This window comes from Bubalus bubalis, chromosome 19 (genome assembly GCF_019923935.1).
Source record: "Bubalus bubalis isolate 160015118507 breed Murrah chromosome 19, NDDB_SH_1, whole genome shotgun sequence".
Taxonomy (NCBI): domain Eukaryota; kingdom Metazoa; phylum Chordata; class Mammalia; order Artiodactyla; family Bovidae; genus Bubalus; species Bubalus bubalis.
The window spans coordinates 26,067,245-26,093,789 of NC_059175.1; the positions used below are offsets into that span (position 1 = coordinate 26,067,245).

Here is a 26,545-nt window from a genome sequence, read left to right on the forward strand (position 1 = left end):
TCCTCCCTCCCTTCCTTCCTTCCTTCCTTCCTTCCTTTTTTTTTGTGGAGGAGAAAATTACTTCCAGAAATGGTTCATATCTTTGAGACTACATTCCAATAACTGCAATTGCTACATGAAAAATCTATGACTGCAGAAAGTAGGCCATAATACTTGACCTTGATCAAGTGAATAACTGTAATTAATATAACAAACAGGAACTCACAGGGTATAATTAGAATGTAAATTTTGGGGGGCCCATGATCCCTGTAAAACTTATTTAGGGTTAAATTCTTCTACTCTCACTGGATGGAAAGATAAATGTCTTATGTCTTTTCTTATTTTTAGTTTTAAAATATCTGTTTTTTTAAAAAAGCTCTATATTTTAATTTAGGCTGTACAACATGAAATTGCTGTATTTGTAAGTAAAAAATGATCAAATGGCCTGAGGAGAATGGATACGTGTATATGTATGACTGGGTCCTTTTGCCGTGTACCTGAAACTGTCACAACGTTGTTAATCAGCTGTACTCAATTAAATCTTCTCTCCTCCTCCTTTTAAGGGAGGAGAGACGCATGTAGTTGAGGAAGGGGCATGACTGGCTGTTTCTTTGTTTCTCTGCTCCTGCCCCTTAGATTGCTAACTGTAAATTCATGGACAGAGGGAGGGAAGATAAATAAATAAAGGGCACCAAAATTCTACTGGTGCCGATCCAAGGTGGACCAGGTTCTAATAACAGGTATTACCTTTTTAGTGGGCTCTTTGGAGATCTCCCTTCACCTGCATCCTCGCCTGAGTGAACGCATCTCACTACCGTAATCCCTAGGGATTGGGGATAGTGTCAGCCGTTCTGTGCAGAGGCTTCCACTCACTTCCAGACGATTCTATGGACAGGAGCAAACAGGACTCCATGACAAGCTATGAGAAACATACGTTCTTTGTACTGACAACTTTAGGTGTGAGGCCAATCCTAGCATCGTGACTTGCTTGTCAGCAGCCAGACAGCTGTCTCGCCCTTTAGTGTAGGAGTCAGGCACGCAGCAATTGTGTCCCGGCTTCCCCAAGCTCACTGTATGATCCCACCAAAACCTTTCTCACCAGGCTCTTTCTATAGAGAAACCCTCTTCACAAATTTGGCCAACTCTATTCTTAGTGCCTTTATACCCTTGATATGGATGAGGAGTCTGAGTCCCGTATCTAGCTCTTAACTTTTCAGTTTTGCAACTTCTTCTGGGTAATACCTCTCAAATTTCATTTTTGCAGCTGCCCCTTTCAGGAATGGAGAGATAGGGAGGCTAAGTAAGGGCGAAGGAAAATTTCAGAAGCTAATTCTGTGAATCTTAGGGCAGGATTGGGTGCTTCAAATGAAAAGGAAAAAAAAAACTAAAGTAAAAAAAAAATCTATTTAAATTATGTTAGCAACCAACCAGGAGAAAAAAATGATTGTTAAAGTAAATTGTTAATGTTTTTAGAGAGAATTACTGTAAGACCACATGAAAGAAAAGCATACTTTTTAGTATACATTTCTTTGAAATGAAAGTATCTTTTTAAATCACTATGAATGAATTTCTTATCTGACTGCACTAAAGGAAGATCAAACTTTAAAGAACATTTAAATATGTTGTACTTAAAGTGAAAGTGAAGTCACTCAGTCGTGTCCGAATCTTAGCGACCCCATGGACTGCAGCCTACCAGGCTCCACCGTCCATAGGATTTTCCAGGCAAGAGTACTGGAGTGGGGTGCCATTGCCTTCTCCAATGTTGTACTTAAAACCCTATTAAATAGATTTTGGCAAAAGTGATGGCTTAGTGAATGTCCTTCTCAAACCCTTTTGTTTAGAGAATTACTTACGAAACTAGTCATTAATACAGCTTAAGCCAACATAGATAAAGATTAGAAATCACTGAAGTATAAACACAAAAACCCAACATATAAATAATATACTTAGAAGACTATTAAAATGCCAGCTAATGAAAAAGTCTCATTAAATGTTCATCTATCACAGAAAAATGCAAAAATGCATTCAGTATGATACACACACTTATTCAACAGGTGCTCAGTAAAGGGCCACTAAAAAAGCCCAGCAAAGCACTGGGCTGACCACTGACAAGGATAAAAAGAGATATAAAGGCTTCAGTCTTGAGGTCCCTGTAATCTGGAGCATGCAGTAAGCACAGACACACACACCTCACATATCAACACAATAATTCATTAGTCCATGGTTTCTCAACTTTAACCTGTTAAAAATTATGTGGGTTGCTTACTTAAACTGTAGGCTCTGTAGCCTCACTCTCAGACATTCTGATTCTTAAAGTCTGGGGGTACAATCCAAGTACCTCTCGGATTCAGAAGTGGGAATTCCATGAGCCACACTTGGAGAAACATTGTTATACAGAAGCTCCACGAAGGCAGTGGCCATGTCTGTCTATTTTTCCATGATTATCCAAGCCCTCACACAGAGCCTGGTACATAGTAAACCCTCAGGAGAAACCGCCAAACAAAGGAATGAATGAGTCTGGCTAAACTCCACCATGAACGATGCAAGCAAAACATGACATAAAAACTCAGCAACCTAAGTAGCTCCTCCCTCAGTAGGAAGCAGGTTCCCCTGAGTGAAATCTGAAGGTGCTACAAATGACTCAGTGCACAGGGCTGCATTCTGAAACCTTTCTCTTTGTGGACTGCGGTCCTGGAACCAAGGATATGTGACCTGACTCTTCTCAGCAAGTTTCTGTCCCTTCCATTCACTGGTAGCATCTGGACCCCAGGGTTCAGCCTCATTCCTCTGAATGGAGCCACTGTTCCCTCCCAGAGAGACATATAACTCCACGAAGGCCACACTGGCAGGCTGGAATTCAAATGGTGCTGGACAGAACAGCTCTTCTATTGGGACTCTTACTACTGAAATGTAAAATTAATTATAGCTCTCATAGATGGAAACATCAGAACTGCAGCAGAGTTCCTTGAGCATATAAGCAATTGATTGTTAGCTGTTTACAAAACTGAGTTGCAGACACCAATCCTCACTGAAGCAGTGATTATTCCTCTAAAACAGCCTTGTAGGTTTTCTTCCTAAAGTTGTGGAGCAACTTCAAACACGTCACAGCTGCACTAATTTCCACAAATAGCTACAAAGAAATAAAATTTTTACAGTGTAATAGATAAATGTAAAAGTAAAATTAAATATTCAGATGACCCCAAAATACTACAGATTTTAAAAATACTCCATTTTTTCCCCAAGGGCCCCTGGTGGCTCAGAGGGGGTAAAGAATCTGCCTGCAATGCAAAAGACCTAGGTTGAATCCCTGGGTCAGGAAAATCCCCTGGAGAAGGAAATGGCTACCCTCTCCAATATTCTTGCCAGGAGAACTCCATGGACAGAGGAGGCTGGCAGGTTACAGTCCATAGGGTCACAAAAGAGTCAGACACAACTTAGCGACTAACACAAAAATACTCCAAGACTGTCATTAGTTTTTGGAAAGAAACGATGGGTAAGAAGATAAAACAGGATGGATAAAACAAGTGGAAGGGAGAAAGCTCATTGTTGGGAATGTGGTAAGAGAGGGGAGAGCTGTGATCAGCAGTTCAAATTCAGGTATGTCAGAGCAGGCAATTTTATATGGAATAAAAAATCCTGAATTTTAGCTTTATTGATGACTTTGTATTCTGAATATAATCTTATTAAAAATCTCTGCATATGTATCTTGAGGACAACAGAAATCAAAACATGAAGTCACATACCTGTGTCTGTTTAGGACCAATATCCATTCTTTTAAGAAGATCATTTAAAAAAGCTGTAACACTTTCCCAGGGGTAAATGCTGTTAGAACCATCCAGCACGATGACTATGTCTAGCTGAGTGCTACATTCTGCAAGAAAAAGAGTCAATCATGCAAATTTGGCATCTATCTTTAGAGGAATATGAAATGGTTTCATGGTTGAAAGAAGCTCATTTTAAAAGATGATGTTCTTCAGGGCTTCCCTGGTGGTCCAGGGGTTAAGAATCTGCCTTGCAATGCAGGGGACAGGTTCGATCCCTGGTCGGGAAGATCCCACACGCCACAGAGCAGCTAAGCCAATGAGCCAAAACTACTGAGCCCACATGCTGCAGCTACTAGAAGCTTGCCCGCCTAGAGCCCACCCACCACAACTAGGGAGTCATCCCATGCGCCACAGCTAGAGAAAGCCCACATGCAGCAATGAAGACCCAACACAGCCAAAAATGAATAAATAAACACATAAATAAATCTTTTTTAAAAAAGATGATGTTCTACAAAATGGACACATTACTCTTAAAACCAGAAAAAAAAGAGTCTTTTAAATAAAAAGTAAAGGTGATAAATATTCACTGCATTCAGTAACAATTGGTTTGGGATTCACATCAAGTAAAATACATCTCTACTTAATTTTAATTAACACTGTATGAGTTATCTTTGGAAATTTTTTCAATATTAATTCTGTATACAGTTCTCATTCCATGTGTATTTCAAATGAGTTTATCTTCCTCAAAGAAATTCACCCTTTAAATAAAAATAATGTGACAGCTTTAGCTCTGATGATTAAATATGACTCTGTAAAGGTTACTTACACTAATATCAGTTCCAAAAATAGCAGTGAGGTTTGGTTATATATTGGCAAAGCAAACATTTACCTAAATTGGTAATGCTGGTAGCCAAGAAAATACTTCAAGCTTTTTGGTATGCTCCTGTGTATACATGTATCTCATCCATTGCTTACGCTTTTTAAACATTGCAAAAACACTGCATAAAATCTGTACCTTGTACAGGGGCAATGGAGTTCACGACTTGAAATGTGGGGCTGACATCAGAACAGATTCCAGTTGTGTAATGCAAATGTCCACATCGATAGGCATACAAGGGCCCACATGCCTTTTAAAAAATTTAAAAAATTAAAACCATTAGATTAAAAATTACATAACAGATTTTTATGAAGATTTATGATCACAGAATTCCTAGTTCATTAACCATCATTACTCTTCCTTTTCTTACCAGAAACCCTCCTTTTGGGTTGGTGACTAAAGTTGATCCAAATGTCATGTTCTCCTTTACTTCCGTGACATTGGGAATTGATGTATTAACTAAAAATAGAAGAAACTTTTATGAGAATGGAAAACAAAATAAAACTAAGTGTCTTCTCATAAAAACCTTCTGTTTGCTTTGTTCATATCATAGGACATTCTTCTTTTGGTTCAACTAAATAATCTTCGAAGTATTATTAAGGAGTATAATAAACAAGCGAAGGCAGAAAACTGGCTTTTGTCTCAGAAGCTTTGTCTGGATCACTGTCTCAAATACTTTTGCTGAACTGTAAAAGTATGCACGACTATCAGGGCAATCAGAACACGGGACAGCCTTTCACATATTTTTTGCTAATTAAAATAAAATATTTAGTCTCATAATGTAGACACAAAGTAAATTTACACACTCATCTTATATGTTATATCTACATGTTAAAAATGACCAATGACAAAACGATTTCTGGCAAGAAGAAGGAAAATGGGTAGAAGACCAGAAAAGAAAACTCAAACACAAGATTTTAACCATTATATTCATCATCACAGGGACATTAACAGGGTTACAAAGAAAACCAAAGCAAGATTAGAGCAGTGGTCAGGATGTTTGGATAAGACACACTGAAGCAACTCCATTTGACATTACAAATAAGAACATTGGGCCCTAAAGCATGCAAACCTGGGCAAAAAGATGTTCCGCTCACATTAAAAAAGGAAAAAAAAAAAAAGATTAGATAGGAAAGGCAAAAACTTCTAAACCCAGTTTAGCAGAGTGTTAGAATATTTAAAAGTGGCAAAACTCAAGTTCGAGAAAGACTCGTCTCACTGTTCATGCCTATAATTTTTTCTTACTGTAAGTTTACATGGGAAATGGAGGCAGAGATTGATTCCTGAATGGTCACAGTGACCTCCTAGTCTGAACACTGCCTTTGTCTAGGAATCCAGTCTGGTTTGCTTTGAAAGCACCTGGAACTGGTTTTGAATAATCTGGATTAGAGGTTTTAATACTAGGGGTCAAGCATTCCTGGGATGTTAGGAACTATAGCAGAAACTTTCCTATTGTTCTTAACGTAGCCAGTCTTCATGTTACTGTTGAAACTCTATTTCAGTTTCCAATAACAGAGAAGTAGCTTCTATCAGAACAACCCTTTTGTAAACAACAACTATAAACTTTAGGAAAAGGAAAAAAAAAAAAAAGGAACAATCATCCGAAGGCATTGGAAAACAATGCAAACCAGGCAGAAACTGGAAGAGTCTATACCCGTAAGAGGAGATTAGCACTAGATGAGTTTCCTGTTTTTGTGTTTGTTTGTTTTCCCCAAGGGAAGGCCTGAGCCAGTGGCTAAACCTCAAATAGGACACACAGTCTTCCTGTCTAAAAGGAACAGAGGATGGAGAATGGGGCAGTGACAGTAATGTCAAGTGAAGGGGAAGTATTTTGGAAAGGAAGCCACAAAAGGAGAGTTTCAATATACACAGATACATTTTCCAAATACCTAAATGACCTGAATTGTACATGTGCAGAGTAAACGTCACACAGCCCAGCTAAAAAATTAGAAGAATTGAGTAGAGATTTTAAGGGCTTCCCACTGCTGTTCGGAAATTGACTTCAGCCAAGTAAACTGCCTGCTAAAACAAAAAGTTAAGACTTTCCAAAGACACATAACAAGATCTAGAATCTCCACACTTATAATTCAAAAGTTTAATCCAGGATACAATCCAAAGTCACTAAACATAAGAAGAAACAGGAAAACGTAACCTAACTCCAAGAGAAAGGTAATAAATGGAAAGTGACATTGAGATATTCCAGATGTTGGAATTATCAAGTGAGGATATTAAAGCAGCTATTAAAGCTATGGTCTTGAATATTAAAAAAAAAGTTCATAACGAACAAGCAGGAATTTGAAAAAAACTGAAAAATACAGTATCTTAAGAAAACCTGCAGAGGTTGAGTCATTTCCAAGACACTTAATACTGTACAGAACAGACAGGGTTCTAATTCCTACACAGCTCTAGCAGGAATTTTCTAGTCATGTTCTAACTATGATATTTCTATCAAATACGTATATTTCAATACAAATTTACCTTGTGCTACTCTCTTTTTTAAAAAATTAAATTTCTCTATTACAATTTCCTTGTGTGCTATTTTCTTTAAAAAAATACTAAGTTAAATTTTGTGGAGTAAATGTGATGAATAGGTTTATTTAGAAAATTTCTTTTGTGTTACTGCTGAGTTTACAAAGGATTCTGGACAATGGAGGCAGTTAAAAGTTACAGAACTAGTAAGACCTTCTCAGTCTATGGCTATTCTATGATGAATTTCTGAAGCAAATGAAGGCAGAAGGAATAAAAATATGTGAATGATAAAAACTGAAGAATTTTTATAGATGACTTCTGGTATTTTCTTGAGTTGGTTGAAATGTACTTTCAGTGTGAATGCTGGGCATAGTTTAGGATTAGACTTTAATATTTTGACTTTACGTACCTGGGAGATCCAACTTTATGCAAGGTAATGATTCACTTCGCCCAACTGGACACTTATAGACATCTCCAGTTCTGTTCTTGGGTTGGCCAACTAAAGGAGACCCAATAAGCACCCTGGAAGTTAAAAGAGTCAATTAACATTTTTGACTAATGAGAAACATTTATTTTTGTTACTGTATGATTAGTTCTAAGATGACTGACAGTAGCTCCATAGACATAATTAGAATAGTCATCCTCAGTAATTTAATGTTATTTAAAATAAGCAGAGTGTCTTCTCCAAATTGCAGATTGATTTAATAAAAAAAAAAAAAACAATCAAATACATAGGAGAGAGACTTGAGAATATTTTATTTTCTTGTATCATGTTACTTTAATATATTTTTTATTTGGGGGATGAAAGCATAATTATTGGTTAAGCCTGCTGCTGTGTTAGTTTATAAAACACACATGGAAGTATAAATGACTTTTTCTCAAGGGGAACTGATAATTTCACAGAGAAATCAGGAAAAATAAACATTAGATCATCAGATTTAATGTTAGTATATGCTTAGTTTGTAAGTACTTAGAAAATAAAGATAGTTATGAGACAGGTTAAAATAACTTATTTTTTTAGACAGAAATATGAAAACATTCTAACAATAATTAATGGAAAAGTATAATCATGATTTATTTTAGTGCTAGTGAAGGCCATTTAACAAGGTCCCCTATAATATCTTCAGTAATACAATGGATGAATGTAGTTGAATGTTAAAATACTTGTTGGGATCCACAGCTGCTCATTCATTGCTGGCTAAACAGCTACATCCAAGACACTGATTAGCAGCAACCAAAGGACTCTAATTATGTACCCTGAGACTGCACTTGGGGTTGACTTAGTCTATATCTTTGTTAATGACTGAAGTGAAGACACAAAAAGCATAAAAGTATTCTTCAAGTAAATCAGTATACCTATGTGGGCATTCAGAAGTGTCCTAACATTCTGGAACAAGAAATTTAAACTAGTAAAATTTAATAAGAACCTATGTAAATAACTTCACTTATCTTGTGTACTATTATCTACATCAGAACAGAATGTGAGAAACCTGATTTAATAGAACTTCATGTGAAAAAGTCATGGAAGATTTAGTTGACAGCGAGAAAACAGGAGCCAATAGTGTATTTTAGAGCCAACAAGGCTAACGTGACCTTAGGCTGCAGTGCTAGAAACAGATGCCCTGGTCAAGGAAAGTGATAGCCCCTCTGTGCTCTGCACTGTCGGGACATGTCTGGAATCTCCAAATTAAGAGAGACATAGGCACAATGGAATGTATTTAGGAGGCTATGACTTAGACAGTTCAGAGCCTGGTAATTTTGTCAGACCAGAGATGCTCAAGGGAAAGTTGGAGAGGTTTAGTGTGGAGAAAAAAATATCTGAAGGAGAATTGAAAGGTTGTAAAGGGCTGTAGGCGGATTGGGCATGCCTTTTTAAATTTTTCAAAATTTGAAAGTTTGCCATATATAAAAGGGAAGGGATTTTTAATGGAAATGAGTTTTACAACAATTGTAAATATTGAATTGTTGAACAGAATCCCTAAAACATGGTTGTGATATAATGCCTTTGCAAAGCCATTTCTGATATACATAAATAACCATAAAAATGTTCAAACCCTTTAATACATAATTTTTACTTCTGGGAATCTATCCTAAAAAATGACCTAAATTAGGGGAAACAAGCTTGATACATAAGATAATGCTTATAGGGTATATATAACCATGAAAGATTAAAAGAAATGTGATCAACAGCAAGATTAATTAATTACTGTAGGGCCATTCCATAGAATATTGTGCAGTCATGAAAAGAACAATAGTTAATAAGACTGCATGGTAGGATAAAAATTATAATCTAATTTAAAATAAAAACCTACCTAATTTATTGAAAACTTATGACAACTTAAAGCAAAAGATACCAAATTATATTCAAAGTACTTATAAAAGCAATGGTAATAATAGTCTGGATTTATTGAATTTACACCATTCTAAGTGCAAACTGGTTCCAAATAGGAAAAGGAGTCAGTCAAGGCTGTATATTGTCACCCTGCTTATTTAACTTATATGCAGAGTACATCATGAGAAACGCTGGACTGGAAGAAGCACAAGCTGGAATCAAGATTGCCAGGAGAAATATCAATCACCTCAGATATGCAGATGACACCACCCTTATGGCAGAAAGTGAAGAGGAACTAAAAAGCCTCTTGATGAAAGTGAAAGTGGAGAGTGAAAAAGTTGGCTTAAAGCTCAACATTCAGAAAACGAAGATCATGACATCCGGTCCCATCATTTCATGGGAAATAGATGGGGAACCAGTTGAAACAGTGTCAGACTTTATTTTTTTGGGCTCCAAAATCACTGCAGATGTTGACTGCAGGCATGAAATTAAAAGATGCTTACTCCTTGGAAGGAAAGTTATGTCCAACCTAGATAGCATATTCAAAAGCAGAGACATTACTTTGCCAACAGAGGTCCATCTAGTCAAGGCTATGGTTTTTCCAGTGGTCATGTATGGATGTGAGAGTTGGACTGTGAAGAAGGCTGAGGGCCGAAGAATTGATGCCTTTGAACTGTGGTGTTGGAGAAGACTCTTGAGAGTCCCTTGGACTGCGAGGAGATCCAACCAGTCCATTCTGAAGGAGATCAGCCCTGGGATTTCTTTGGAGGGAATGATGCTAAAGCTGAAACTCCAGTCCTTTGGCCACCTCATGCAAAGAGTTGACTCATTGGAAAAGACTCTGATGCTGGGAGGGATTAAGGGCAGGAGGAGAAGGGGATGACAGAGGATGAGATGGCTGGATGGCATCACTGACTCAACGGACGTGAGTCTGGGTGAACTCCGGGAGTTGGTGATGGACAGGGAGGCCTGGTGTGCTGCGATTCATGGGGTCGCAAAGAGTCGGACACGACTGAGCGACTGAACTAACTAACTGAACTAAGTGCTCTCTATGTCTTAAGTAGTTTAATCTCCAGAAAATATAGCATGAACTTTGGTGCTAGACTTTCTGAGTTCAAATCATGGTTTTACCCTTTACTTAGCTGTATGTAAACCATACATACATAGACAAGCCAGTTTTATTCTCTATGCCTTAGTTCCTTCATCTGTAAAATGGAAATAGTAAGAGTAGCTACCTAACACAATCATCAAGAGCATGAAATGATTTACTATATATAAAATGTTTAAAACAGTATGTGGCTCATAGCATGTGCTAAGTGTTGGGTTTTTTATTATCACTATATATATTTTCAGATGATGGAATAACATTATCTATGTAGAACACAGATTCAAAGGGAGTACACCAAAAAACAAATTATATTAAGGAAGTTATGATTAGATTTTAGGGAATTTCCCCCCCAATATTTGCAAAAACTTTTGTAATGTGATTTATTAAACTAGTTTTATAGTTAAAAATAGTTTGGAGAGAAGTAGTAGATGTGTTATGAAAGTATTTAAGTTGAAACTAGATAGATTAATTAATGTTTATAAAGAACATTCTACATGCTCAGCATTAACATTAATGCCAGGCTCTCAGAATACAAAATGGATAAAACGTCATTTTTTAGGTGGCTTAAAACTTAGCAGAGGAGCAAATTTACAGATGTAGGGTCATTCCATAGAATATTGTGTACTGATAAGGGTTACTTCTGTGGTATCTGGGCCCAATCTTGTGAGGAACATCTCAGAAACCACATGGAACATATATGAGCATGCCAGGAACATGGCTGAGGTCCTGAGAGTAAATGCTACCAACTCACTAGAGGGGCAAGAAGACACTGAAGGCTAACATATAGGGGGAAGTAACACAGGATTTTAAGAAACAGAGGAAGAAAATCGGTAGGAGCAATCAGAGAGAGAAAGAGAGAACCCGAAAACAGTGACATCACAGAAACCAGGGAAGGCAAGACTATCAAGAATGGGAGCCGTAAGTGTCGAGCAGACTTCATTTTAAGTAACTTGGCTAAAAATGAAGGAGAAGGGCCATATTAATAAACTTGGGCTTCTTTTCTCAAGCAAACCATTCAGGGTTTGAGGGGAGTTTAAATTCATTCTGGAGGAAACCTGGATATGGTACAATAACAGTATCCAAGGGTTTGTAAGTGTGGTATATGGTTTGGAATTTTGTGTACCTTGGGATGCGATTTTGTCTCTCTTTGTCCTTCATTAAGGCAGAATCTATTTTTCCTCCTGTTGAAATTGAGATTTGCTTGATAAAAAGAATGCAGCAGATATGACACTGTGACTTCAGAGGATAGGCCTTAGGAGATATTGCAGACTCTATTTCACCATTTTTTGGAAATCTGAGACCACCATGCCACGAAGAAGCCTTGTTTAGCCTAATGGAGGATGAGAGGCCATGTGGAGGAAAAGTGATGCTTGAGCAGACAGAAAAACTCCAGTAGGGGAGTTAAACCATCAGCATGTTAATAACAAAGGCAGGAGGGAAGCGTGGTCATGGATAGCTCAGGCAAATGTGTGGAAACAGGAGCATGAGGCCTGAACGCGGAAGGTGATGAGGAAGTAGGGGTGACTGGAACACAGCCCAGAGCTTCCTCATAACCTGCAGCAGGAAACTGGACTTTGAAGGGAAGGTTCTGGAGTTTATATTTGAACTCTAGGGCAGTAGAAAGCCCCTAGAGTATGATGGTAAGTGGAAATAACCTGATATAACAACTGGAGCCATGGCCTATTGTGTATTCTGGATAAGACAAGACTAGAGTGTGAGAACTCAGCAAGTGGTAGAGTGTAGCAATAGGTCAGGACTGAGACAAGGAATTTGAGAGTCAGGATCAGTGATACAGAACGGGTAAGCAGGACACAGGACATAAAACAATTTTGTGTATTTTTCTAGGAGCTATTTGTTCTGACACCAAGCATGCAACTCTGGAAAGAACATAGATCTCACCACTTAATCCTAAGAAAGCCTCACTTTTCCCAGGCTGCATATAAATGACAAGAGCCTAGAAAAATACCAGCCTAGAGTTTACGGAATTTCAGGAATCTTCAGCATTCTCAAGCCCCATTATCTTGCTCTATTTTTTTCTCATAGCACTTAGCACATTCTGACATTCAATCTACCTGCTTATTAGTTTATTATTTATGTTTTGTTTGTCCCTCCCCAGCAGAATGTAAGCTCCACAATAGCAGGAATTTTCATCTATTCATTCACTCATATATCTTGAGTGACTGAAACAGTGCCAGGTAGAAAATAGGCATTCAATAAATATGTATTAAATGAATACATTATGACTGCATCAAATGCTGTAAGAATGTGAATAAGGAAGACCTGGTCACTCATATGGCCAACTAAAAGGTCCTAATTGTGAAGATTTTTTAAAAATTTTTTAGAGGCTGGATATTTTGCTTAAGCAGAATGCCACCTAGGCCTTTAGGTGTCACAGGAAGCATTTCCATGGGTCAAGGTTCCAGAGAATCCGTGTTGTTACAGAAGAGAACTGGCTTAAGGAAGAATGCTGGGTTCCACATCCTGGCCCTGTCACACTTGTGTTAAACCTTTGGCAATTCATTCTCTGAGTCCCAGTTTCCTGTCTAGAAAATGAAGATGTTAACAGTCATATTCACTCAAACACACAGGGTCAGTATGAAGACCCAAAGCACAGTTTCATGAACTATGGACATTGTAACTTTAAATTTTAATGCAAGTTGGCTTTAACTCATTAAATTTAATTTATATTAAATTTCTGCTTTTTATATGACATTATGGCAATGATTTGTCTGAAGATTAAGAGGATTAAAGAATGTTCTCGATCTCATGTCAGAGAAACACCTGATAAACTCAAAGATCATCAAATTGAGAGAAACACCTCTTCTCCACGAAGAAGCTCCAAATATAATAAAATTTAATAAACTGAGAAATGTTTGCTATTCATAATAGTCATTCTTGTCATTATGACTGTTCTCATATTTATTTGAAAGGTAGCTGTCCTCGGACTGCTGTTTCATATGTATATATTTTTCTTCTTTAAAAGATAGTTTCCTGGAGATTGTTTCACATTTACATTATTTCTTTTCATCTAACTCTTTCTTGATCTCCAAGCCAAAGTCTTTATCAGAGCACCAAGTACCTCCTGCCAGCCATTAAAAAAAAAATCAACAATAGAGTAAGTGTTCGGTCATCTTAGAGAATGAAGTTATACAGTGGGCCCATGAGCTGCTGTGTTTTCGGTCATGAAAGGTAGTGGGTAGAAATGAGGTGAACCAAAGAAATGACAAGTTTGGCAAAGAGGAAATTTTAACTTCAAAAGATATTATTAAGACTTAAAAATAAATATTATATTAAAATCCATAAGAGAAAATTTTATAGAACTGTTCGTCTTTTTACCACAAGCTTGAATAGGCTTGGAAACAGAGAATCAGTCACCTGAGCCCACTAGTAAACCTTAGCTGGCACGAAGCAGGGTCCTTTAGGAAAAAGGCAGGCAGCCAATACATTTTCATATATATTGGGTTGGGGATTGGCTAGGGAAGTATTTTCATCATGAGAATCTACTTTGAAAAGACAGGCCAACTGAAGTTTAGCAGTCTTCAACCTTTTTGGCACCAGGGACCAGTTTCAAGGGAGACAATTTTTCCATAGACCAGGGTGGTGGTAAGGGGATGGTTTCAGTATGATTCTCATAAGGAGCTGCCACCTAGAACCCTTGGATCCACAGTTCACAGCAGGGTTCACACTCCTATGAGAATCTAATGACGCTGATCTGACAGGAGGTGGAGCTCAGGTAGTAACTGGAACGTGGGGGACTACAAATACAGATGAAGTTTTGCTGGCTCACGGCTCACCCACTGATCATCTCCTGCTGTGCGACCCAGTTCCTACCAGAAGGTTGGGGACCCCTGGTTTAGATAGCACTCGAAGGAGTGGGAGCACATGCTGGAAGGAAGGAAGCAAAGAGCAACTGAGAATGGAAAATCCATATCAACATCTCATTTTTTCCCATCTGTCTGAGACCTTGCCATACTAGTGATTACCACTAACTCTGGAAGGCTTCTGCAATGCTGAGCACATTGGCTTTTCTTCTCTTCAAAGCAAAACTATTAAACCAATTGTATTTTTTGTGACATTTTCTAAACCACAGTGCAACTATTTGGATGCTCCAGCTCAGGCTAATCATAATAAACAATGGCTGGATTTAATCAGAGGTATAATGTGTTCTGCTACTGAGAAAACATGTGGTTTCTGAGCCAAAAATATAAAGGTTACACTCCACAGGAAATTTCTGAAAGGTGAAGGGAGATAGGCTGCCTTTTCTGTTAGTTTTTCATGCTTTCCAAAGATATAAAGTAATGCTTTTCAAATATACAGACTGCACGTGTTATGGACCAACAACTAACTTAGGCATACTTGATGTAAGATGGATCAGGATGATTTTTTTAAAAAAATCTGAGGTTGCAAAGTTTCCAAACATGACCAGTAGATATGATTTATGCCGGTGCCCACCTCTGGAAAAAATAACAAAATCCGTGTTCTCCCAAATATGTCAGTTATTTTATAGTTCATTTCTTAAAATGTCTGCATCCTATCTGATTTTATAAACACTTAAGAATATCCAAACATATTACTAAAATTTATTTTGCATGACCAGTGCCTGGATATTTTTAGAATGGTATGTTGCTATCATGTCATCCTTAAAGATTTGAATATTTAGATATTTTTTCGGTTGAATTTAGTTCAGTTGTTCAGTCATGTTCAACTCTTTGTGACCCCATGGACTGCAGCACACCAGACCTCCCTGTCCATCACCAACTCCCAGAGTTTACTCAAACTCATGTCCATTGAGTTGGTGATGCCATCCAACCATCTCATCCTCTGTCGTCCCTTTCTCCTCCGGCCTTCGATCTTTCCCAGCATCAGGGTCTTTTCCAGTGAGTCAGTTCTTCGCATCAGGTGGCCAAAGGACTGGAGTTTCAGCTTCAGCATCAGCCCTTCCAATGAATATTCAGGACTGATTTCCTTTAGGATGGACTGGCTGGATCTCCTTGCAGTCCAAGGGACTCTCAAGAGTCTTCTCCAACACCACAGTTCAAAAGCATGAATTCTTCGGTGCTCAGTTTTCTTTATAGTCCAACTCTCACATCCATATATGACTACTGGAAAAACTATAGCCTTGACTAGATGGACCTTTGTTGGCAAAGTAATGTCTCTGCTTTTTAATATGCTGTCTAGGTTGGTCATAACTGTTCTTCCAAGGAGTAAGCTTAGATATTTGTAGTTCATTTAATTTTAAATTCAATTGGCCACACTGTTTGTTTCCCTGATTTTTACACCTTTTCCATAAAATCATTGTAAGCATGGAATGTCAGAATGGAATTAAAGTATCTGATATCCATATATATGCTCAAATGCTCATGAGCTTTCATTCACATTAAAATGTAAAGTCTAAAACTACGGAGATAGTTATTATCAACCTTTACTTTTGTAATAGAGCTCTAATAAGAGTAACAGCCCTAGATAGTGAGTGGAGACTTGAGTTCTATTTTTCCCCAAATAGCTATATTTCCCTAGGGGAGTTACTTTAAAAACAAACTTTGTTGAAGTATGAAATGACCACTTTAATGTAAACGAATTGATGGGTTTGGGGATAAGTATATACCCGTAAATCTATCACCACAATCTATACCATAAACATATCCGTTACTTCCAAAAGTTTACTCATGCCCTCTTTACTAGTAATAGTTATTATTACTATTATTTTGTGATAAGAACACCTAACAAAAAAATCTACATTCTAAGCAAAATTTTAAGTATAAAATACAGTATTGTTAACTATCTGGAGAAGGAAATGGCAACCCATTCCAGTATTCTTGCCTGTAAAATCCCATGAACAGAGGTGAGGTGCCTGGTGGGCTACAGTGCATGAGGTTGCAAAGAATCAGACATGACTGAGGAGCTAACACAGACTGTTAACGATAGGTGCTATGCTGTATAGTGAATCTCCAGGACTTATTCATTTTGCTTAACTGAAGCTTATACCCTTTGATTAATGCTTTCCTGTTTTGCCCTTGTTCAAACACCTGGTAACCACCATTCTGTCCTCTGCTTTTATGAGGTTGATTATTTTAGGTTCCTCATGTAAGTGGGATCATGCCATATTTGTCCTTCATCTGGCTTATTTCACTTAGTAAAATGTTCTCCAGGTTCATCCATATTTTCTTAAATAGAAAGATTTTCTTCTTATTTAAGGCAGAATAATACTCTACTATATATGCAAAACATTTAAAAAAATCTATTCATCTGTCAATGGACATTTAAATTGCTTTCAAGTTGTGCTTTTTGTGAATAATGCTGCAATGAATATGGGAATGCAGATATCTCTTCAAGATCTTGATTTTCATTCCTTTGAATATTTACCCAGAACTGGGTGAAGTGAAGAAGTGAAGTCACTCAGTTGTGTCTGACTTTCGTGACCCCATGGACCGTCGCCTACAAGGCTCCTCTGTCCATGGAGTTATCCAGGCAAGAGTACTGGAGTGGGTTGCCATTCCCTTCTCCAGGGTATCTTCCTAATCCAGGGATCTAATCCAGGTCTCCTGCATTGCAGGCAAATTCTTTACCAACTGCACCAGCAGGTAAGCCCTTTTATACAAGCTCCACTTAAAAAAACTCACTAAAGTTCCATTCTTCTTTCTCAAGATAGCTTTGGCTATTCGAAGTTTTTTGTGTTTCCATACAAATTGTGAAATTATATTAACTACAAAGCAAAAGAGCTCTAATATTAATTTTGTATAGTTTTCAAAAGATAAATATGCTTTTAAAAATCATACTAAAGTGAACTTAACCAGTATTAAGTGGCTTAAAAGTGTACAAAATTCAGTGAGGTTCATTATAAATAATAGACTAAATTCAATAGGTAAGTAACTAAAAATATAAGCCTCATGTTATATTATGGAAGCGATACTAATCCTCTCAAGACAGCATCTCACATGCTTCCATATACCTCCTGTTGCATTTCAGCTAGACTAAAATGCGGACAAAGAACTCTTGCCAGAATAACATAATAACAAAACAATGACTATTTTGAATAAGGCCCTTCCTTGAAGTCAACCCAGGTTTCAACAGAATCACTAACCACAGCTCTTAATATTGCCAAGAATTTTTTCCTTTTTCAATTTCTATTACCAAATGATTAGACTACATTTCCTACCATAAATGATTCATTCTAAGTCTCATTCATAAAACGAACTGTAACCAAATCATATTTTCCATTACCTTGTAAGAAAACTAAACAACAAGAAAACCCATTGACTTACCATTTTCCTTCTTCGTTTTCATATTGTTGGACAGTATATCCAAACATGTCCTCCACTGGGCCGCTGAAAGTCATTGAGTTTTTCACATCAACATTGAATGACACACAGAAGTGTAGAACAACTTTAAGAGAGGAAAAAAACATCCAGTTACATAGAGTTAACTACGATTCCATTATGTTTTGAATTATTAAGGCATTCTTGAGGTTACCATTCAAAGCTGGCGCTTATTACAAAGAGCAATGACGCTCAAAGAATGGGAACAACCAGAAAGGTCTGCAAAGGTCTGTATTACTGACTGGAAATCAACCTAAAGTATTAACATTCAAACACATTCCATAGTAATTTAGTATCTATACCATTCCCAGAACCAAAGATTTCAAAATGTGTGGGAAGGAGCTGGCAGAAACTCATATGACTAACACAGTCACAGATAGTTTTCCAGTAGTTATCCCTAGATCAAACCATGGCCACTAATGAAATGTAAACAGCTTCATTTTCACGTTTTTGACTAAAGAGGATATAAGCATCACCATTTAAAGCCTCGAAAGAGGGAGCTTTTTCATTGCTGCTTCAAAAAGGAAGGCAAGCTGACTGCTTCCACCCAGAGATGGCCTCCTATGCAGGCTTGAGGTTTGCTCTGCTTCCATTTCTGAATCAAGCAGGGTGGGGAAGCTTGTACACTGAGGTCTCCTTATTATGTTGGTGGTGATAGCCTCACAGGTGGAGAGGCTAAATACGTTGAGATTAAATTAGATGATTCATCTAAAGAGTTTACTCAATGCCTGGTACATACTACATATTCAATGAAGATTGCTGCTGCTGCTGCTAAGTCACTTCAGTCGTGTCCAACTCTGTGTGACCCCATAGACGGCAGCCCACCAGGCTCCCCCGTCCCTGGGATTCTCCAGGCAAGAACACTGAAGTGAGTTGCCATTTCCTTCTCCAATGCATGAAAGTGAAAAGCGAAAGGGAAGTCACTCAGTCGTGTCCGACTCTTAGCGGCCCCATAGACTGCAGCCTACCAGGCTCCTCCGTCCATTGGATTTTCCAGGCAAGGGTACTGGAGTGGGGTCAATGAAGGTTAAACCTCTTCAATTTTTTTTTTGTTTGTTTGTTTGCTCAGATAATGGAAATCCTTTATTGGTGAGGTTCTTTTCTAAAAAGGTTCTACTACTGCTATTGCAAAGTCGCTCCAGACGTGTCCGACCTGTGAGACTCCATGGAATGTAGCCCATCAGGCTCCTCTGTCCGTGGGATTTTCCAGGCAAGAATACTGGAGTGCCCTCCTCCAGGGGATCTTCTCGACCCAGGGATCAAACACACATCTCTATGTCTCCTGCATTGGTAGGCAATTTCTTTACCACTAGCACCACCTGGGAAGCCCTAAAAGGGTTCTTCAGTTCTGTTGCTGAGTCCCGCCCGACTCTTTGCGACCCCATGGACTGCAGCAGGCCAGGTTTCTGGGTGGTGCCAAATTCTCTCAAATGGATGGTGTCAAATTCCATCTTTGGTACTGGTTTTTAAAGCATACTTGTAAAGTTCCAAAGTATTCCCCTCCTAGATGTAACTAAAAATTCTTCCCGAAGAATATGCTGTTATAAAATCACACAGCATCATAAGGTGTATTGAGATGATTAAATTCACTCTTTTGTGTTTTACAGCTACATGTAAACAGAAAAAATTTTCTTTCTTATTCACTGTATACTCTTCCATAAATATAACATAAATTCAGACTCTAATTCATTCCAGGCTCTAATTTATAACTTTCAAATTTTGGTAACAATATTAAAAGCTTATTTGATGCAGAAAATTGTACATAACTTAGAGAAAATTATTCTTCATAAAAAGATATTCTGTATACTTATTTATAAAGTCTTCTTTTGATCTCCTGACCTAGAAGATCTCCCCACTTCACTATATTAAGGGCTTAACTATTAAGCCCTCTTATTTAAAAAAAAATCCCTCATAGAAATAATTATTAAATACTACCTACATTGTAAGTACAATGTAGTGAGATTTTTTTTTAAAGTACTTAAAGGCAGGGACTCTTTTTCATCTTTCTTAACCTTGTACACAAGGCTTCTTGTACACAAATGGGCAATAACATATTCATAGAATGAAAGATAACATATTGAAGGAGAAAATGTGCCAGTTGTCAATAGACGTGGACTGGAACTATTTTATCTTAGTTAAGGAAGACTTAATGGAGATGGAAATTTTCAAGTTAGATTTTTAAGGATAGGGAGAGATACAGCTTGGCAGTGAGATGAAAATGTGTCCCAAGGATTTGAGAGAGTCTCTGCAAGAAATAAGATACAGGATGGGACAAATATGGTTACAAGATCACAGAGGGAGATTTGCCTGGCTGGTGTGGAAGATGCAGGAAAAGAATGGATGGGTAGCACAGGTCCATTTATGTACATTTCCTGTTCATTCTTCAAGGATGATGGCGAACAGCTGGTTACCATCTTCTGCATAATGGCTTTTCATGTATTTGAAGACAGTTTCAAACACTGTTCACTCTGCTCCAAACTAAATAGTACATGTTCCGACTCTTTTCTCACAGTTTTTTTGAACACTTTCAACAGATTATTTTTGATATGAGAGACACAAAAAATAGTTCTCTAAACAGCAGGATTTCTCAGCTTTGACACTATTGACATTCTGGCTCAGAAAATACTTGGTTACGAGGGCCTGCCTGTGCAGGATAGGGTGTTTGACAGCATCCCTGGTCCCTGGCCGTACAATGTTAGTAGTCCGCCCTGAGTCGTGAAGATCAAAAATGTCTCCAGACACATGTGCAAAATCACTGTACTATAGATAAGGAGTAGAAAGCCACTACCAACGATTTTATCAAAGAAGGTGCCTGGAAAACCAATTGTAGTCTGCCGACCAGCAGCTACTGCATCACGTGGGAGCTTGTGAGGGATCTAGAATCTCAGGCCCTCTCCAGATTTCCTGAATCAGAATCTACATCCCAACAAATTCCCCAGAAAAACAGACTTCTGTTAAGGTCTGAGAAGTACAGGTCTATAGCACGGTACCCCTCTTTCATAATGTTGATGCAGTAACAGAATTTACCTAAATTAAAACTACTCATCATCCTTTAAGAATACAAAGGGAAAAGGATTTCCTTTAATTAAGGTCAACCTAATTAAAGAAATTAAGAGGTCAACCCCTCTTGAAAGATTTTCCCTGAAGTTCATCATCTTCAGTGTATGTGTGCATGAGTGCTAAGTCACATCAGTGGGGTCTGGTTCTTTGCGACCCCATGGACTGTAGGCTCCTCTGTCCACCTGATCTCCAGGAAAGAATACTGGAGTGGGTTGCCACACTGTCCTCCAGGGGATCTTCCTGACCCAGGAATCGAACTTGTGTCTCATGCCTCCTGCATTGGTAGGCGGGTTCTTTACCACTAATGTCACCTGGGCAGCCCCATCGTCGGTATGCTTCCCAAAGGCTATTCACAGTGCTTCTCAATATAAGAACAAAAGTTTTGGTTTCCTTCTGGGGACCTGTTTGTTTATTCTGCACGTTGTGTGGAATGTCCGGGGGTGTGTGCTGAACTTTTTTTTTTCATTTCCTGTCCTCAGAATTCCACAGGCAATTTGCCCAAAATGATTGTAAATCAGTTTCTTTCATGTTTTCTAAGACACCAAGGAGCCTGAAGCACAGGAGATGACATTAAAAAAAATAGTTTACATCTTGTTCTTTTGATTTAAAGGAGCGCATAAACAATAAAAGTAGCTTCTCGTAAATTTTAGTACAGTGTTCACGTTGCTATATTCAGTTATCTTGGAACTTCATGTACTAGAAGTAAAGCAAAATCACACTTATTTTTAACCAAAGTTTAAAAAAAACACAGCAAACAGATTGGGGTGGCTTCAGGAGCAACATGGGGAGAAAATGATGGGAAAAATACACACAATAATCAGAGGTCAAAAGAAATTCTGATTTCTCAAGTACCAACAAGAGAGAATTTTTCCTTTAATATTATTAACAGCTACATAGTATACTTATTGTGTGTTACACCTCACAAGCTCCATCTCATTTAATTTGCTAACAAGCCTACAATCAAATACCACTATTATTACCATTGGACAGAAGAGGAGAAGGAGGCTTAGGATGATAGAGAAATTTGCCTACATTTCTTCAGGACTCCCAAATCATTTATATTAATCACTTTTTTGCAATGTGGGAGACCTGGGTTCAATCCCTGGGTCGGGAAGATTCCCTGGAGAAGGAAATGGCAACCCACTCCAGTATTCTTGCCTGGATAATCCCATGGATGGAGGAGCCTGGTGGGCTACAGTCCACGGGACCGCAAAGAGTCGGACATGACTGAGCGACTTCACTTCACTTCACTAATCACTTAGCACTAAAACTGGGATGAGTTAATAGAAGGTAACATAGAGATGGGTTTAGAAGAGAGGCTACTATGAGTCCATGTAATTCCATCTTCTGAGGAGCAATTTGAGGGGGAGGCTCTTTCACAGTGGCCAGGGCTGGGCGCACGTTCTGAGGGAGGGAGGGAAAGATTGTAATAGAGAGAAGTCATGGCTACAGAGCTAGATAAAACTGCAAAAGGGACTTAAGCTGAAACATATAGGTTTAGGTTGCAGCAGCAGCAGAAAAGAAGTAGAAAGGCTTGCTCCTCTTCAAATATGGTGATGTGACTTATACATCTAAGAGCCAATAACTGAAGAGGATGCTGAGATAGTTGGTACTGAAAGATAGCTCTTATAAAAGATCAGTTTGTGCAATTTCTTTACTCCAGGATGGAGTATGATGACAACAAATGAGAGAAAGACAACAAATGAGAGAAAGAGAGGGACAAGAAACCTTCAGTTGTATAATGTCTTCTGCTTACAAACATTTCCATATAAATAAAGGTATTGAGCTAGTCAGTAAACTAAGATTAGGAGGAGAGCAGTCAATACTTTCTTTTTGTGTGTTGGAAACGAGCTCACAGGGGTTAAGTGATTTGTCCATGGTCAGGCTGTATTAGTGGCAGAGATAAGACATCAACATTGGTCTTCTGAGGTCAAATCATAGACTTTCTGTGACTACAGTGTGATTGAGTCAGGTTAATAAAAATAAAAAGTAACAACCTATCTCAGCAAAACCCTCATATGGGCCCATGAGAGCTCTTAATCACCTTGTAGCTTTGAAGCATTTGAGGATAACAGGCAGGAAATAAAGGGGGCAAATTCTGGGCATCTCTAGCGGGCATTGACTCCCCGGTGGAAGGAAGGTCCCCCTCCTGCACACATCCTCTGAGTTCTCAAAAAAGTTACTGCAGCCTGTTTTATTGTTTGCTTCTAATGAAAAAAAGTTTGTCTTTCACAGGGTGATCCAGAAATTTTGATCTAGTAATATCTAGATTAGAGTATTTAATAGCCAGAGGGATTCTGAATATTTTAAACTCTAAGCCCAAGGCAAGAGGGTATCAAATAAATGCTGACTAGGACTGTGTATCCAAATGATCTTGCTTTCTTTCAGCAACTTCCTACAAGTTTATCCAATCTAGAAATAACAGAAATCATGCAATTAACATTACTTTATTATTTTTAAAGAGTGAAATGATACAGTATTGAGATAGAAAATAATACTAGTGTTACTATATTATAGTTAATTAATGACTTTTAGAGCAAATTCCTTGATACTATAGAAAGACGGTGATCTTTAGAGATATATGAGCCTGGGCTTACACCTAGCCCTTTATCTTATATTATTTATTCAGTTATTCATATTTATTAAACTACTCCAAAATATTAATCGAGTCTTTATTTTGGGTTGGATATATGCTAAGCCCTGGAGATAGTTATAAAAAGACAGTGCTCCTGTTTTCACAGATCTTAGAGCCTACCTGGGAAAAAAAATGGCAAATGAGCCCCAGTTTATCATATTTCAAATAAAGTTATAAATACCTTCCATGTGTTGGCTGCTGTGAGATATACAAAGTATTCACGTAGCAATAGAGAATGCTCAATACTCTACTGCTTTCAGAGGTAGAATCCAAAGAGTCAATTTACCATCTGGCATTTGAGTTTTCTTTTAGAAGTGGATTTCCCTCCATTCTGATGACCATTTGTATCTTGAAAAGCGATACAGATGTGTTATATCAATGGGGGCAGGACAGTGGGTTCATTGACTCATTTCAATAGCAAATTTCCTGTTTTTTAAACCCAGCTGCAATGACATCTGTAAAGAAAATCTAAGATGAGGGTGTCAGGCCTTCCAAATGGAAGGGCCAGCCGAGGAGGAGGAGCACAGGTGATCCTGCCTCTCAGTTAGCTCTCTTGGATTCTCAGCTCAGTCTCCCAGAAGGTGATGCATATTGCTGATGTCACCCAGGCTCTGAGTCAACAGCAACTTGAAGCTTCTCTCATGCCAATGGCAATCTACTTCCCTCTAATCGACTTCAAACATGATATTTGCTTTGCTAAGTCACTTCAGTCGTGTCTGACTCTGTGCGACCCTATGACTGCAGCCAGCCAGGCTCCTCTGTCCATGGATTTCTCCAGGCAAGAATACTGGAGTGGATTTTGCATACAAGTTCCTTTAAAAGGTAAAATTTGATCAAGAGTTTAAGTGAATCTGTCCACAAAAGTGATAGCACTATATAATTCTAGTTGAAATCTGAGATAATTATTGTTATAGCATTGCAATCTTGAGAAGGAGAAGCCAAAGAACTCCAGTGGTCAAGAGGTGGGAAGTAAAAACAGAATGAAAATAAGACAATATTAAAACCTTGAGCAGAAAGTATAAGATCAACATGTGTTTGGAAATGTCATCATATTTTCAAATACGGAAAATCTACATTTTCTGGGAAAAAACACTACCCAACTCAGAGTCTCCTTCAAACAAGTGGAACTTGCTTATACATTATGTAAAAAGAAAACCTGGCTCAGTCAATCTCACCATTCAAAGTCCTTTCAACAGAAATGATGTAATATGTCAGCAAGATATCAACCTCCATCAGCAAGTCCAGAAAAAGCCAATCCAAATAAACATCTTGACGTTCAGGCATTTTCCAAGTTTCATCCTGGGAAGCCGCTTTTTAACTTCGGCTTGCTATAGTGAGCAAATTGTTTTGACTTCCAGTACTAATGTCCCGTGGGCCTCCAGTGACTACAAATGGTATTTGAACTTCAAAGTGAGTTATGTGTATAGTGTGTATCTGTATATGACTGGTAGGAAAGAGGCAAGGAGGTCTAATTCTTGGCACACAGTAGGTGTTTAATACAAGTTTGTTAAATGGGACAGGATGGAATAAACAGAGAAATGAAGATTTTTAGTATAAAGGTCACTCTGGCTGTAAGAACTTGTCCCCTTTCAGAAGTGCTACCCAGAATATTAAACTCCAGTGGAGTGTTTCCCAAACATCCTTTGTTAAAAATCCCTCTTATAAATTTTTCTACATAAGTTTGTTCTTCCACAGTGTTTATTTTCCTTTGTAGTATCTACAGACATCTGCTTTTGTCTCTCCATATCCTCCCACCACAAATAATTGCCCGCTTTGCCAGCTCCTCTCAGACTCCGCCTTCTCCTGAAAATCTTAAACAGTCTCAGAACTCAATGCTGCCATCCTATCAGCATCATCTTTTGGCTCTGTGTTTTATGGGATAAAAAAGCTGTAGAACCTTAGGGGTCCCTGGATCTCACTGTGGGAAACACAACTTGTATGTTTGTGCAAGCAACATGAGCACAGAACTCTGCTTTCCAGCTGCTGGCATCCTGAGAGCTGAACTCATTACTTTTTGTGGCTACACAGCACGGGAGAGCTGCATATGGAAAGGCATATTGCAGTTGCAAACAGAGGAGGGTTGGACCCTATTTAAGTGTTCACCCGGATATATGACAGATGAAGTCTTTGGACATGTGAGAATCGGAGGGAATGTTGTGTTTTTGTTAATGAAATCCTTTCAATGAATTTTATTAACTTATAAATAATTTCTTCTCAGTGAAACAGTAAGTCATTGCCAGTTTTCAAGTTATTTTTGTTAGTATGTACAACAAGTACTTTTCAGGGCCAGAAAAACAAAGAGGTAGTATACACTATAAAATAAATGGTTTTCAGTTTACCTAGTAGCTTTAACTGGCAATTTTCAATTCCAGGCACCGAGAGATTCCATATTGATTCTTTTGTATCATTTAATGGGACAATTTTTCTGGATGGCTTTGTTGTTGGTTTTTGAAAGCCATACACATGTCCAAGTGTGTGAAGCATGGTTACTATTTCAGATACTTCCATTGTTTCTCTCGGGACAGTGAGTTTATCCCAATTTTTTTATGCTTATTTGGTTGTTGATGCATCTAATAATGGGCTTTTTGAGTGGCACTAGTGGTAAAGAACCAGGCCTGCCAATTCAGGAGACATAAGAGACTTGGGTTTGACCCCTGGGTTGGAAAGATCCCCTGGAAGAGGGCACAGCAACCCGCTCCAGTATTCTTGCCTGGAGAATCCCATGGACAGAGAAGCCTGGCGGGTTATGGTATGCTGCTGCTAAGTTCACTTCAGTCGTGTCCGACTCTGCAACCCCATAGATGGCAGCCCACCAGGCTCCCCCGTCCCTTGGGACTCTCCAGGCAAGAACACTGGAGTGGGTTGCCATTTCCTTCTCCAATGCATGGAAGTGAAAAGTTAAAGTGAAAATATAGGATCGCAAAGAGGTGAACATGACTGAAGCGATAGCACGAACACACACATGCTTAATTACTCCAATGAAAATTAGGCACTTGAAAATCATT

General features: G+C 38.3%; 1 protein-coding gene across 1 annotated transcript in view; it reads right to left on the bottom strand.

Annotated features, from left to right (window-relative positions):
- The window catches only part of ITGA1 (integrin subunit alpha 1), a 167,258-nt gene that overhangs the window by 84,655 nt on the left and 56,058 nt on the right, over nucleotides 1-26,545 (bottom strand). Inside the window, exons 2-6 of the mRNA XM_025270534.2 lie at nucleotides 17,792-17,912; nucleotides 7,499-7,611; nucleotides 4,991-5,079; nucleotides 4,759-4,870; nucleotides 3,723-3,850 (exon numbers count right to left, since the gene is read on the bottom strand). Coding sequence (XP_025126319.2) covers nucleotides 3,723-3,850; nucleotides 4,759-4,870; nucleotides 4,991-5,079; nucleotides 7,499-7,611; nucleotides 17,792-17,912 — 563 coding nt within the window. The remainder of the gene's footprint in view (nucleotides 1-3,722; nucleotides 3,851-4,758; nucleotides 4,871-4,990; nucleotides 5,080-7,498; nucleotides 7,612-17,791; nucleotides 17,913-26,545) is intronic.